We start from the raw sequence: 15,942 nt of genomic DNA, 5'->3' as shown, positions 1-15,942 counted from the left end.
GCCGACACAGAGGGAGGGGGGAGCTGCGGCCCTGACTATCATTGAGGGAGGGAGGCAGGGGAACGTGGAGGCTGCAGGGCAGCGGCGGACACTGAGGGATGCGGCGGAGGTGCCTGTGCCGCTTCCCCATCACCTTCCCTGCACTGTGCAGCAGGTGCGGACACAGAGGGAATGGGGGACCTGTGGGGCTGACAGGAGGCTGGAGGCCAGCAGCAAGACTGAAAAGAAAGGACCTGCCTGCCTTGAGCCAATTGTGAGCTAAGGGTGTGAGAGGGGCATTCCTCCTGTCAAACCCCTAACTTTCAATGGAGTCAAGATATAATAATACTCTGGCACGAACTATCATGCCTTGTCCGATAATTCACGTCTTCCCTCCATGATAATACCCCACAACTTATCCAGGTGAGGGCACTCCTGAGCCGTCCTGTGGTAATGCCACTTCATCATCATGTACATACTGCCATTCCAGGACTTCTGGTACCTCAGTGTATATATCTGTCAGGGAGGTACATTACTCCTGTGACGTGTGAAGATTGTAAATAGTACAAAGTCAGCGGCTAATACAGGAAACAAGAGTAGGTACTATGGTATCTTGTCTTCACCAGGAGCAAGGGGTGGAGAGATGGATGAGCTGTGTTAAGATGCAGATGATGCCTACAGCTGCTGACTGGCTGTCCCCGCTGCCCTGCTAGCCATCAGCTCCGAGTCTCCGCTTCCATCTTCCCTCTGGACTCTAGCTACCATCTCCGCTGCTGTGAGTGCCGACCACCCCAATGCTGTGTCCCATGTCCAGGCTGGCCACTACCGTACCATCTTCTCTCAGGGTTTTCTTGCTGGAAAACCCTGTTTTGCTGTTGCCGTTGCAGTTCCCTGCCCTGTCCTTACTGGCCGCCTCTCTCCGCTGCTCTCTGTGCTGACCACTCCACTGCTGCTGTCACACTTCCCTGGGCCCGCTGGTCTCCCATCTCCGCTGTTCTAAGTGCTGACCACCCTGATGCTGCGTTCCCTGTCCACCCCGCTGCCCTGCAGCATCTCCAGACCCACTGTCCTACCATCTCTGACTTTGTCGAACACCCTTTGCGGCCCACTGCTGTCACACTTCCCTGCCCTGTCCCAGCTAGCTGGCCGGCCAGCCACCCATCTATGCTGCTGTCAGTGCCGACCACCACGCTGCTTGCAGAGTGCCCTGTCCCTGCTTCCCTGCGGCATCGGGGAGCTCAAATACCGAACTGCCCAGATAAGAGCCCAGCCAATCAGCAGCTGTGGGTGTACCGTATATCTCCCATGCCTGTATCCCAGGTCTCCACCTATTTTTGTGGTGGAGAGAAGATACAATAGTACCACAAGAGTACTCAACCAAGAAATTACTGAAGGGACTGAATACATGATATATATATAATAGTAATTATTAGGTTATTATAGTACCAGTGTTTCTAATCGCGCAATACACCACACAGCTCTGCTACACGCACGTCACACACACAGCTCTGCTACACACACATAGCTCTGCTACTTGCACGTCACACACACACAGCTCTGCTACATGGCCGTTAGTAGTTTGATAAATACACTCAGTCTTCCTCTATCACCAGGTAAAGCAATGACTTCAGCGTGGATGAATCCGGCTCTGGGTCCGGCCATGGTATCAGAAGGGGCTCCTCTTGTTAATCCTGCAGTAGTCACTGATGGTCCAACAGCGCCACCCTCAGACTGGGAGGTTATTCCAGGGTATGAAGGGATGGGTGGCGATGATGGCGGTAAGCAGACTGTAATGTTTGGTTGTAAGATATTGTCTGAATTAAAGGGAATATTTATATTTGGACACCTTGTCCCCTTTAGTTGTGGACCGCATTCCATTATCCTAAGCCAACATCCAGGTCCTCCGTCAACTGTGTCAGCAGAATAAAGTGACCTCAGTGCACGTGCTTGTAAACAATGGCGATCTGTTGAACGCTATCCTTTAGTCGTGTCTGTTATTCCCCATTCTTCCTGTAGGGGCACTGCGCATGCAAAACAGAAATCACCCCAAAAAATGCACTGCACTGCAATTCAGATGTAATTCGCATGCGAGTGCGTTTTTTCTTTTAAACCATTTTAACTATTGGAAGCACATGCAATTTTTTTTTAAGCACGTGAAAAATCTGTATGAAAATTTTATGTAAATAGAAGCGATGCAATGCATTCTTTTTTGTGAAAAACACAGCCGCTGAAAAATCGCAGTTAGGCCTCCTGCACACGGGCGTCCTGGACCACACATGCGGGATTCCCGCAGTGGAGTTCGACCAAATGCCCGGCCGGTGACCCTAGCTTACCTGCCTGGCAGCTTCTGCATACTCTGCGAATGTGCCAGACAGAACTCTGTGGCGCATGCGCAGTAGCTGCCGACGCTGAGGGGTGACACTTATCACATGATACTTCCGCAGTGCTCACTGCAGAAGTGCCGCGGGACGGACCGCTTCCATTTACTTCAGTGAAAGCCGGCCGTGCGTAACCCGCACAAAATCGCAGCATGCTGTGATTTATTCTCTGTGAGCGGAAAATCGCAATTGATTTCCGCTCGTGGAGATGAAATGGTGTTTTGCCATGGAATACTATGGGCTGTATTTGCTGAGGAGTCAGGAGGTGGATGCCTGCCGCAGACTCCGCATTGCAAGTACACCCGTGTGCAGGAGGCCTTGGAGTGCGATACAGGTCTGATTTTCTTGGACCTACATCACATTCGACCGTCTGAATGAACCCATAGGGAGAGGCAAGTCTTCCCGGAACTCTCCCTCCAGAGCTGCTGGGGATTCCTTTTCTTCGCTCCTCTATAGGGTTTCTGTGGTTGTTTGCACAGTCTTCACTCAGCAGGTATTTAGCTACAGGCACATAGCAGAGCTGAGTCCATGGAGTCTGTGCTGGAGGATGGCGTCTGTATGGTTCCTTGCAGTCCTCGCCCGGTGTGCCGCCGTATGGTAGTTAGTTTGTAAACTCGAGAACCTCATATAATCATCTTTTACATCTTCCTGGCTTTTGTCTAATGTAGAATTTTTTACTGATCACAGGTAAATTTCTACCTCCACCACAACCAGGACCGATCCCCGGAAGTGTGCCAACACCAGCAAATACCAGCTGGACGTAAGAGAACTTCTCGCATCATATACATAGTCAGTGCCAGCCAAAGGTTAAATGTCACCCTGTACAGAAATGTTTTGGGTGATCCCTTCAGAAAAAAAAACAAAAAAAAAAACAACAACAACAAAAAAAATCGATATATAGTATATTGCAATGATAGTTAATCTGCCTGTATTCTGCTTGTACAGAATGCAGCAAGATAGCAGCATACCTACATTAGAACAGATAAACACAAGCCCAGAACCAAGCTTATTACATAAATTCAGCACCAGAATCAGCATTACTTTCATAATACCATAATACAATCATAATGTTACTATAATACCAGAACCAATCTCATGTCACTAATAACATATGTAAACTGTAAACACTTACATGCTCCAGGATGGAGCATGGGGTAAGTACTACCGTGATGGGCCAGCACTCTACCCTCCCAGCTCCCCACGTATGTCAGGGTCTCCCACTGGGACGCTGAACTTAAATACAGCACTAGTATCAAGTTCATTATATACCTACAATACCAAACCAATCTACATAGAAGCAGCCCCAGAACCAAGCTCAATACATAGATACAGCCCCTTCACATATCTGGGAGCCCAAGTTCAGCCCTATGACATATCTGGGAGCCCAAGTACAGCCCCATGACACAGCTGGGAGCCCAAGTACAGCCCCATGGCGTGGCTGGGAGCCCAAGTACAGCCCTATGACATAGCTGGGAGCCCAAGTACAGCCCCATGACGTGGCTGGGAGCCCAAGTACAGCCCCATGACGTGGCTGGGAGCCCAAGTACAGCCCCATGACGTGGCTGGGAGCCAAAGTACAGCCCAATGACACAGCTGGGAGCCCAAGTACAGCCCCATGACACAGCTGGGAGCCCAAGTACAGCCCCATGACACAGCTGGGAGCCCAAGTACAGCCCCATGACACAGCTGGGAGCCCAAGTACAGCCCCATGACACAGCTGGGAGCCCAAGTACAGCCCCATGACACAGCTGGGAGCCCAAGTACAGCCCCATGACACAGCTGGGAGCCCAAGTACAGCCCCATGACACAGCTGGGAGCCCAAGTACAGCCCCATGACACAGCTGGGAGCCCAAGTACAGCCCCATGACACAGCTGGGAGCCCAAGTACAGCCCCATGACACAGCTGGGAGCCCAAGTACAGACCCATGACACAGCTGGGAGCCCAAGTACAGACCCATGATGTAGCTGGGAGCCCAAGTACAGCCCCACGACGTAGCTGGGAGCCCAAGTACAGCCCCACGACGTAGCTGGGAGCCCAAGTACAGCCCCACGACGTAGCTGGGAGCCCAAGTACAGCCCCACGACGTAGCTGGGAGCCCAAGTACAGCTCCACGACGTAGCTGGGAGCCCAAGTACAGCCCCACGACGTAGCTGGGAGCCCAAGTACAGCCCCCCTGACGTAGCTGGGAGCCCAAGTACAGCCCCACGACGTAGCTGGGAGCCCAAGTACAGCCCCACGACGTAGCTGGGAGCCCAAGTACAGCCCCACGACGTAGCTGGGAGCCCAAGTACAGCCCCACGACGTAGCTGGGAGCCCAAGTACAGCCCCACGACGTAGCTGGGAGCCCAAGTACAGCCCCACGACGTAGCTGGGAGCCCAAGTACAGCCCCACGACGTAGCTGGGAGCCCAAGTACAGCCCCACGACGTAGCTGGGAGCCCAAGTACAGCCCCACGACGTAGCTGGGAGCCCAAGTACAGCCCCACGACGTAGCTGGGAGCCCAAGTACAGCCCCACGACGTAGCTGGGAGCCCAAGTACAGCCCCACGACGTAGCTGGGAGCCCAAGTACAGCCCCACGACGTAGCTGGGAGCCCAAGTACAACCTCATGACATAGCTGGGAGCCCAAGTACAGCCCCATGACGTAGCTGGGAGCCCAAGTGCAGCCCCATGACGTAGCTGGGAGCCCAAGTGCAGCCCCATGACGTAGCTGGGAGCCCAAGTACAGCCCCAGCACATAGCTGTGAACCCAAGTACAGCCCCAGCATGGGGCTGCTTCTCTGTTTGCACATAGGGGGGTGAGCTGGGACCCATAGTCTACATGGGCTGCCCCCTGCTATGTACCACTTTGATATAGATGCATTCCAGATATTTTCTTTAATTCATGCTATCATCGCATTCATATCACTTTGGTGCCTGCATTTTTGCAGAATCCCGTCTATTTCAGAAGATGACGCTAGAATCGCACTGATGGACTACGCCAAGAGTAAATGCTGCTACCGCTCCACGGCTGCTCAGGAGATGGACTTCCATGAACTCAGACCGTTTAATACATACAGGGTGTGTAGACTTCCTGCACATGTCCAAACTCCTTTCCTTAAAGGGGAAGCATCACATTTAATGGACTATCTCCAGCTTGCTCTTATGATGTGATTATGTTGCATTTTTACTGCTCTTTGTTTTTGATGAATCTGCATTTTTTAATGATCCTTGTTACCCGGTTGCTTTATTCTTTATTCTTAGTATCGACTGGAGACGTTCACAGAGTCCCGGACATGTAAATGGGTGACTGCACCTTACACTGGTTAGTATGTAATTATGGTCAGCAGCTCAGTAATTGGCAGAGTTTTGGTGTATAGGGAATAAGGGTTTGAGTTTGAGCAAAATACACACGTGTTTGCTGGTTTTCCTTCTATTTACATGGATTTTGGGTACTTTCTTCTGTACATAAATACAATACTGGAACCAAGCTCATAACGTAAATACTTCCCCGAAACCAAACTCAGTACATAGATACAATAGCAGGTCCAAGTTCATAACATAAATACAGCATCATGACCAAGTTTAGTACATAAATACAGCAACAGAACAAAGATCAGTACATTTATGCAATACCAGAGCCAAGCTCATTACATAAATACAGCCCCAGAACCAATCTCAATACATAGATACAATAGTAGAACCAATATAATCAAATAAATACAGCACCAGAATCATAACATACATACATGAGCACCAGAACCAAGCTCATAACATACATACAGCATCAGAACCAAGTTCAGTACACAAATACAGCACTAGAACTAATCACAGTATATAAATACAGCAGCAGAACCAAGATACATAGATACAATACCTTACATAGATACAATACCATAACCAAGCTTATAACATAAATTCAGCACCAGAACCAACCTCAGTACATAGATACAATACCAGAATTAAGATCATAACACAAATACAGCACTAGAATCAAGCACATAACATAAATGCAGACTCAGAACCAAACTTATAATATACCATAGCAGAACTAAGGTATTGTTTTGTGGGGACACTGATGGGCTGATAGCCGCACCTCAGGACAAAGGGGAGGAGACAGAGCCATGAGGAGGATGATTTATGTAGCTCCACAAGATGCTGCTGCATGGATGAAGAAGATCATCTGGCTATGTGGACCTAACAGGACCATTCTCAGCCTACATCTACCTGGTGTTCCCCCACAAGCTGGTGGTTGCTGCCCTGTGTGACCATATGGGTCGTATGTACCCAAGGCCGGCTATGAACCTGTATAATTATAATCTATGAGTAATTAATATAATTTTCCGTGTTGCCATTTCTGACAGGTCAGGCCGTGGACTCCCCAATGTGTGGGATCCCCCCTCAGCCGTGGGACATACCCATCCAGATCCCAGCTATGTTCACAGACAAGGAAATGAACATGCCTGTTCCTCACACCTCTTCCTTGAAGGTTGGTGATGACCGTCTCTGTACAGCGCTATGAAATATGTTGGTTCTATTGAAATGAATACATAATAAAAAGTAAAAACTTTACTTAGAAAAGTGCCAGTGTCTGTCCCCCCTACATCCAGGATAGGGGGCCTCGTTTCTTTGACTGCCTTTTCCTCTGTATCTCTTGTATGAGATTGATGAGCATTGTTATTCACATCACCCACGTAGACAAGGATGAGGCCGATCTGCGCTGGGACTGCCCACAGGTTCTGGTGCATCTTGTCTTCACCAAAACTAGGGGTGGAGACATGGTTTGGCGGGCCACAGTGAGATGGAACACCCCTGTTACGCCCCCCGGGTTATGGTTAGGGCTGTGTTAGGGTTAGGGATAGTCTTATGGTTAGGGATCTGCTCACCACCCCCCTCCTGCGCTGTGCTGTCTGTCTCTGCTGAGGACTCTCAGCTGCTGTTCGGCCGGGGCGCATGGCAAGTGGCGAGGAGAGACAGTGGGGCCGCTGTAAGCTGTGCCACCGGAGGGGATGACCGCTCCCGGCACTGTTGGAAGGCCTCCGGGGAGAGTGACAGCGGGGAACGGGAGCAGAACTTAGCCAGCGCTTGCTTATTTACAACGGCGGTGCCGGGTTAAGCGCTGGCGGCTCCATGCATGATGGCATTTGACAGCATAGGCAGCTTGAACGCCAGAGGTGGACGGGAGAACACATTCCAGCGGCCATGGGCAGGTGAGGGGGGGGGGGGCACACTAACAGCGCCGCAGCCGGCACGACAGAAGGGAGAGCGTCAGTCAATACAACAGCAACCGGGAGGGGAGATGATGGTAGAGCGTCAGCTGTGTCAGGAGTGGAGATGGGGGTAAACACTCACTGCGGCCACAGATGCTGAGATGCCAGGGTGGCGAAGGACAATAAGAGAGGTGTCACCTACTTGTCCATCATCCAGTCCTCACTTGTGCCTGTCACCTGCCCCTCCCCAATAACTGAAACAGGACCACCCACGTCTCCACCCCTAGTTCCGGTGGAGACAAGATACACCAGTATCCTCCCCACAGGCGTAGCAGCTATTAGAGGGCCTCCCTGTATGGCGCATATCCCTCATTTAGGCCTGTGTCACACAAATGTTGCTTTCCGAGCAGTAAAAGACGCACATGCGCACATAAATACGCAACTCCTATTGCACAAATACATGGCATAAATGCACTTACCCTGTGTGACACCCGCCGTAGAGTGCATAGATGCATTATACGCATTTCTGAAGTGAAGCACAGCTGACCTGGATATATAGGGAACATCAAAGACATGGAGAGTAGAAGGAACATCCGACACTGCTCAGGATCCAAGTACAAGCCTTCATTCATTCAGACACAGAAAAACAGAAAAAAGGCAACTAGCTGACGCGTTTCAAGTAACTAAAGCTCTTATTCATATTTCTCTGCTTCTTTTCCTTGCCGTAATTTTTCTACCACGCTCAATAGTGATAACCGTTCTTATTTCTGATATGACAGGCCTGTCCGCAGTGTCTTGGGATTGGCAGAACGGTGTGCAACAAATGTCACGGGACAGGCCGGGTAAGTGCTGAGCACCATCAGACTATGTGACACGGAGGATGGTCAGCGGAGCAGTGAGCTTTATTTACTAACATTGATTAAAGGGATCATCCGGGAATTTGGGGATTTTTCTATTGATGACCTATCCTTAGGACAACAGATGATCAACTGGGCTTTGCCGCCCGGGATCTCTGACAATCAGCTGACTCCCAGCACCGCTGTCAATACAGACAACGTAGGTAGCAGAGAGCACTGTCTGTATTGCAGTGCAGGTCTAGTGGATAGCCACGGTTGATGAAATTTTTCCATACATCCCAAGACTCCCTATATTGTCCCATAGAGTCATTTCTAAGCGCTAACCATTTTTCAAACACACTTTGTTCAGCCATACGGTCTTTGAGCTTTCCTATTGTCGGGGGGGGGGGGGGGGGGGGCTCTCTCCAGAGTTTGGCGATAATTGCCTTTGCTGTCATTAGAGCATGACCTATCATATATTTGCTGTTTGGTGGATATTTGTCTAATTCCACCAGTAGCATAATTAATTTGGCATCTCTCTGGATGTGAACCCGTAACATATCTTTTAATAGATTGACTGTTTCTCCCCAATAGTCTTTTAATTTGGGACATGACTGAAATATATGTGAGAGAGACCCCCTCTGACCACAATTCCTCCAACACAGACCATTCCCATTCTTAAATCTGCTAGCTAGCAGTGACGGAGCCTAGTACCATTTCATATGTATTTTCATGTGCACTTCCAGTATGCCCAAACCTTTAGTGGAGTTTCATGTATTGCGGGGGACTCTGGAATGTAACCCCCGCGATAGACGAGGGATCACTGTATATGACTCTAGTTTCTGATTTCCCTGCTACAGGATCTGAGATTATTTTGTTGTTCATTTCTAAGGGAAGTTTAACTTTATATACAGGAAATTTTTGCAGAAAGGATCTAATTCTGAAATAGTTGAAGGTTTCCTTCTGCGGTACTGTTTATTTGACCGAAGTTCTGCAAAGGATTGGATATCATCCACGGATATTAAGTCTTCTATCACACTCCTTTTTTTTTAGCTTTAACTCTAGTATAAAGAGACCTAAGGTATTCGACTTAAGCTTTGTATCCCTGCATCTGTAACCACCCGAACAAGTAATTGAAGACACTTTTTATCCAGCACCATAAACGCTATAAAAAAAAATTTGAGCCAAAATGCTTTTTATTTTTTCATTTTGCCTCCCAAAAAGCACAATAAAAGTTATCAAAAAGTCATATGTACCTAAAACTGTTGGCAATAAAAACTACAGAAAAACAAGCCACACACAGTTCCATTCATGGGAAAATAAAAAAAGTTCTAAAAAGTTCTAGGCCTTTGAATGCAGCGAATCAAACCAACCTGCAGAAAAAAAAGTTATCATATCACTTTTACTACATGGTGAATACCATTAAGAAAAACAAATGGCAGAACGAATGTGTTTTTTCACCCTGACACTCCAAAAATTATAAAATACATTATCAGCACCCCAAAATGGTATGAACAAAAACTACAGCTCATCTCACAAAGAACAAGCCTTCATACGGCCATGGAAAATGTAAAAAATTATTGGCTTTTGCAAAGTGGAGATGAAAATCTCCAAAAATCGCTGCGTCATTAAGTACCAAACTAGACTGTGTCACTAAGGGGTTAAATAAAACTGTGGACATGTCCTAATAAACATTTTGACTACTAAAAAAAAACGGAAACCTATAGGGTCATGCAGTAACATCAGTATCTTCTGCAGATAAGGTGCTGGATTTGCAACGGGACCGGTCGCCGTATAAATGACACGTGTCACCAATGCAGAGGACAAGGAACACAAAGGTGGGTGGAGCTTCTCAGGCTATTTCCTCTCTCTGTCTCAAGGTAAAGACACTGATAAGAGTTGTAGTGGGACGGTTGGCTGGATGCCGTTGCTGATACTGGAAGGTTCCATCAGCAAATCCCCGCTGTTCTCATGACTCCCATAGACTACAGTTAAGGTGACCATATATATTAGACAGACATCGGCCAAACCACTGATTTTGGTGCAATCTGGTGACCCTCTGATATGCATGGTGGTGTTTCAAATCTCCCATGACAACAGATGTTAGGGGAAAGATTTGGATTTCAGCATGCCCAAACCTTTGCTCTTACTGGAGATAAAACCAGGGGGGGCCCTACCATGAGGCCTCAGTGGCCGGCCTAAAGGGTTTAATATTACTACTGCGGCCATTAATGGGGTCACCATTACTATTGGGGCCATTAAAGAGATCATTATTACTATTTGGACCAGTAAGGGGGCACTTACTATTGGGGCCACTGCTGGAGGTGCTATTACTCTGTCACTTCAGAGTACTCTAAATGGTGCTTTCAATGCCTGCAAAATGAGTGATTTCTTTTGTCTTGGGAGGGGGGAAAACACTTTGCGGCAGGCAGCACAAAGGCTGGGGGCACCCCTGGATAAGATCCCTGTGGCTGCTGGCCGGGCAAACATGTGTATCTGCGAGTGGAGCTGTCAGCCAAACACAATCTAAGGTGTATCAGTGTATCACCATTTGCCAGCTTAATACATGATTGCAGAATCAGACCACAATGAGTTTGTGTGCCGTCTGCCATCATGGAGATACATACGGTAGTTTGCATAGGTGCATAAACCCCTTTTAATCAAGACTGTTTGTTTATAAAATTGTTTCATTTTTTAGTTTAGTGTCATTGGGGCAAATTTGCTTCTGCCTCTGTGCACCGTATGAAAACCTACTCGAGCTATGAGCTGGCATGCGTTTCTGCTATAGCGTATACCAGTTTTTGGCGTACATTATAGTAGATCTGATATTCTGCATGTAACCACGCCCCCTAACACTAGACAACATCCAGAGTGAAATCCCAAAAGTCACCATTATGCTGCCAAAAAGCTGGCACAAAAACAATTAGTTCGTATGACCCATCAGTTGCAAACCTATGCATTCCCTTTAAAATGATTTTGACAGCTCTTGCAATTCATTGCTTGTCACTTGGTGGGTTAGTAACTGTCCATTGTCTTCTCAATCACAGTTGCAAAACGTGTCACAGTACTAGATACGTGACTTGCGTGGGATGCTCCGGACGTGGACAGATCCTGAACTACATCAACCTGATTGTCACATGGTAAGGAGAAGAGGGAGGGCAGTAATAATTTACAGGGCCCAAGCAGTCTGTATCCCATGTGTCACGTCTCCTTCATCCGTGAACTGCAGAACTGCAAATGATACTCACAGACAAGCATAAACCAACGAATAAGAAATGCTCAAAACACTCAGCAAACGTATCTGCATGCTTAGCCAGATGAAATAATTACAGAATGTACGATGTATTAGTTTGTGTCTTGGCCAAGACACTTAAGCCCGTGAGTCAACGTCACGGGTCCTCGTTGTCTGGTGGGTCTCTACTTTAATGAGACAACTTCCACATGACACCTGCTTGTAAGCAGGGCAATCATCCTGATAAGGACGGCCCTATTCTGGAACCTATGGACCTAACTCGCCCAATGTGGAAAATGATCCAGAGCAGGACATAACGCAGTTCACACCTACACACTAGGGATAGCATACAACACAGAACAGGACTGTTCATAGCTAATGTCTGGCCACCTGCGCTGACCCATAGAATACATCACTGTTCACACACATCCCCTGAACATGCCTGTTCACACCTGATATCCGGCCACCTGCACAGACACTGAACATGACACTGTTCACACCTATACACATACTCAACACATAACAGGCATGCAAGAAAACCAAACCCTGGAGTGAAGGGATACCAGCTTCCTCTTACAGAGGAGCTGGTACTTATATAAAGCAGACCAGTGGAGATTGGCTGGCTGGAGAACACCACACCCAGCCAGTACGATTATTCCACACCTGTGAAGGTGTGCTTGTGGAAACCCAACAACAGGTCCCAGCAGCACAAGCTGACACCATGGACTTCTACACCCTCTACCCCATATGTGTCCCTATTCTCCACTTGCTCTGGCACTGCTAGTGTTTATTTGGCCCTGCCAATAAAGCTTCTTTGAATTTTTCATCAGTAACAGCAAAGTGCGAACCTATTAAAAAGTTGAATGCATTAAATGTTCAGCCGCAGTGTCGCCATCATGGCAGCTCGCAGGACCGGATTGTGATCCTGTATTGGTGGTTCTCAGTACACCCCCCCCCCCCCCCCAACCTCCACTTTCCCTTCAGGCCCCTCCTCTGTGGCGGTGTCTGAATATTATCTTGTCTATTTTGTTTCCAGGAAGAATAATATTTCAGAGTTTGTAGCCGATCACAATTCTGAGTTTCCTACCGAATTGTTCAAAAAAGTTAATGGAGAGAAAATCTTCATGGATGAGCAAGTGCTGGTGAGAAGACGTTCACTCTGTATGATAGATAGATAGATAGATAGATAGATAGATAGATAGATAGAATCCATCTATCCGTATCTTTATCTCTATTCTCTTCTTTGTTACAGTTGTCACCACTGGTTAATTTCCCGGCACAGTCCATAAATCAGGCTTCCCAGAATGCCTTGCAGCAGCATCACTCCCAGTTCTTTTCCACAAGCCGGGTCCTCAGACAGGTGCGTTAGGACATGAAAGAAAAAACAAAATGAATAATTGTAATTATGATAGAAAAAGAGGTTACAATATAATGTAGAAAGGGTCCAGGAGCGAGGTGGTCCATGGACGGAGGACAATGGGGCTACTGTGGGGTCCATAGGTGAGCACCCATGGGGCTGCTGTGGGATCTATGGGCAGGGGGCCACGTGGCTGCTCTGGGGTCCATGGGTGGGTGCCCACAGGACTGCTGTGTGGTCAATGGGTAGGGGTGCTATGCTTCGAGGTGAACCTGTGTATGTTGTAGTGAATATTTTGCCTGTTCCTGCAGAGACACAGCATCGAGTGGCTGCCGCTCACCAAGGTGGAGTACATCTGGAAGGGGAAACGCTACGACTACTTTGTGTATGGAAAAGAGAACAAAGTATACACTGACAACTATCCGCAGAAGTGCTGCTGCATCGTCATGTGACGTGTATCCATCCCAGAGTGTATTTCATTATGTGTATTTCCATCATGCTCCTTCTGGGCGAAGCCAAAGATTTCACAGCCACTCACATGACTGGTCTGTCTGAAGTCCTGTCTGGACAATAAATTGGTAATCCTCATAGCTCCAGAGGGATGTTGGACCTGATTAGTTCACAGCTAGATATGTTGCTATTGTCTAATGATACAATTGTGTCATGAACCGATGCTGACAAAGAGAAAAATCATTTTCCTTGGGGAAACTCACATCAATCATTAAAGCATATCTCAGTTTTCAACAAGTACTCTAATACACGCCAGGTCCTCCTTACCCTCTTCTCATTTGCTCCTCTTTGCACCCTGTTTAATGTCTGTAAGTTCTGATTTTTAGGTGTTCTTCTTCATTCTTCTCTTGTTCTGCTGTTTGCTATCCACTACCAGGAGGGGGCAGGTAGCAAGCTTAGCATTCTGCCAGTAGTTCACTGTCCTGACTTTCTTGTTCCTACTTCTGATATTGCATTGCATGGTCTCTGGTCCAATCCAATCAGCAGGGAGGCAGTATCTGAATGCCCGCCTCTCTGTTCTCCCACGACGATCAGGCATTCTGGTCAAATGGTTAGTAAACCCACTATAATGTGTGCATTTAATATGTGCACAGACATACAACCACACACTGTAACAGTAGAAGAAGCAGAGTCTTTGGAGATTGTTATCACAGTGTCTGCAGATCTGTCAGCATGCACCCTGTAAGTGCATGGGAGCAGTCTGGGAAGATAGCTGCTCCTCCTCTTGCTATGGAAACCTCCCTATGTCCTTGCGTGCATGGCAGAGAAGCTGGAAGGGAGATCTCTAGTGGCAGCCATTTAAAGGGTGATTTACAGTGGTAAAGCAACTAAATTTTTAATGCAAGTATATGACAGAAATTATGAGACAGAAAGCTAGTAAATGAGCAAAAGTTGTTGGAAAAGTTAGTGCCCCGTTAAAGCTATTGGTGTGTATGGCCCTTTACTTTAGGAGCCAGCTTCATTATAGTGAGAAATACCAGAGGAGGGTTGGATGGGGAACAAATTATCTTGTGTCTGACTGTTGTTGGTGTGTCACGATATACTGACCGTGCAGTATACAATATACACTATATAAACAAAAGTATTTGGACACTGCAGAAAATCACCAAATATGCAAATACTGAGTTTGCCGAACGGTATGCTGGGAAGGGCATGGGTAAAATAAAAAGCTGCTCATTTTGTAATAACTATTCATTATCCGGTCGAGCACTTGTGGGATTAACTGGAGCGACGGGTACGACACCGCCACCCACGCCCATCTTCACCGCAATCTCTTCTCACAGCCTTGCACAAGGAATGGCGAGATATTCCTGCCCAGACTTACAGAGAACTTGTGGAAAGTACGCCTCCATGTGCTGCTGCTGCAATACAAGCAAAAAGAGGGCCGACACTTTACCAAATAGAAGCACTTTTTCTGAAAAACGTGCACTGTCTATATACTCCTGTCCATATAGTGTACATATGTGTAATCTTCATGTAACTCATTCTTTGCTATTTAGATGACACTTTGTATTACATTCATAGTGACCCTCCAATGCTGAAAACACCAAGATGGCCGCACAGCTTCTCTGACTACCTGTTGCACACTGAGCACGCACGCTCGTTTAAGGCTGATGTTCGAGCGAGCATTGGTCTTCTCGGAGTAAAGCCGCCTGCAGACGAGCGGGTCGGATCCGGCGGCGAGAATTCTCGCCGCGAGACCCGACCCGAGCGCCTGCAGAGACGAGCGCGTACTCACCCGCGCCCGACGGCCCCGGCTCTTTCATGTGCCGGCTGCCGGGCAGCTGGCGCATGCGCAGACCGGAGCTGGCGGCCGGGTGAGTGACGTTTCTGTGCGAGGCTCTGCGAGCCCCGCACACAAATAGGACATGCCGCGGTTTGTTTGCCGCGCGAGATTTAGCGCGGCCAAACCGCGGCCGTCTGCATAGGAGTGCGTATTGTAATGGACTCCTATGCAGGCTTTGAGCAGCGGAAATCCCGTGGGAAATCCCGTCGCGGGATTTCCGCCCGTGTGCAGGCGGCCTAACTGATTACTGGTCCGAGCAAATGCGGGGGGAACAGAGAGAGAGAGAGAGAGAGATCTCACTCTCCCCCCCACCGCTCTCCCTGCCACCCCCCGCATTTGCTCAGACGAGTAATCAGTTACTCGAGAAGACCGATGCTTGCTTGAGCATCAGCCTTAGACAAGTGTGCTTGCTCATCTCTACTCGTAGTATATTGGTAGTCTAAGCCACTACATACTGCTCTAAATTGGTCAGTGCTGCTCATGTGATAGTTACACTATCAGTACACAGTGTGCATGAGGTAGTCAGAGAAGCAGTGCGGTCATCTAGGTTCGTCCAGGACCAGAGGGTCATTTTGAGGACTGCGCAAATTGAAATCAAGATTTTTATTGCTCCAATGTATCTAACATAATAAATGACTTGTCTTTGGAAATTGTTCTAATTAAAAATTTCCTACC

General features: G+C 47.9%; 1 protein-coding gene across 1 annotated transcript in view; it reads left to right on the top strand.

Annotated features, from left to right (window-relative positions):
* The window catches only part of LOC136621468 (protein SSUH2 homolog), a 31,867-nt gene extending 15,934 nt beyond the window's left edge, over window positions 1–15,933 (top strand). Inside the window, exons 3-13 of the mRNA XM_066596973.1 lie at window positions 1,593–1,757; window positions 3,045–3,117; window positions 5,288–5,417; window positions 5,601–5,661; window positions 6,701–6,825; window positions 8,326–8,388; window positions 10,141–10,220; window positions 11,430–11,522; window positions 12,651–12,756; window positions 12,867–12,974; window positions 13,283–15,933. Coding sequence (XP_066453070.1) covers window positions 1,593–1,757; window positions 3,045–3,117; window positions 5,288–5,417; window positions 5,601–5,661; window positions 6,701–6,825; window positions 8,326–8,388; window positions 10,141–10,220; window positions 11,430–11,522; window positions 12,651–12,756; window positions 12,867–12,974; window positions 13,283–13,423 — 1,145 coding nt within the window. The 3' untranslated portion in view covers window positions 13,424–15,933. The remainder of the gene's footprint in view (window positions 1–1,592; window positions 1,758–3,044; window positions 3,118–5,287; window positions 5,418–5,600; window positions 5,662–6,700; window positions 6,826–8,325; window positions 8,389–10,140; window positions 10,221–11,429; window positions 11,523–12,650; window positions 12,757–12,866; window positions 12,975–13,282) is intronic.
* The last annotated feature ends 9 nt before the right edge of the window (window positions 15,934–15,942 follow it).

This window comes from Eleutherodactylus coqui, chromosome 3, assembly GCF_035609145.1.
Source record: "Eleutherodactylus coqui strain aEleCoq1 chromosome 3, aEleCoq1.hap1, whole genome shotgun sequence".
NCBI classification, from domain to species: domain Eukaryota; kingdom Metazoa; phylum Chordata; class Amphibia; order Anura; family Eleutherodactylidae; genus Eleutherodactylus; species Eleutherodactylus coqui.
This window is presented reverse-complemented; position numbering and strand designations above follow the sequence as displayed.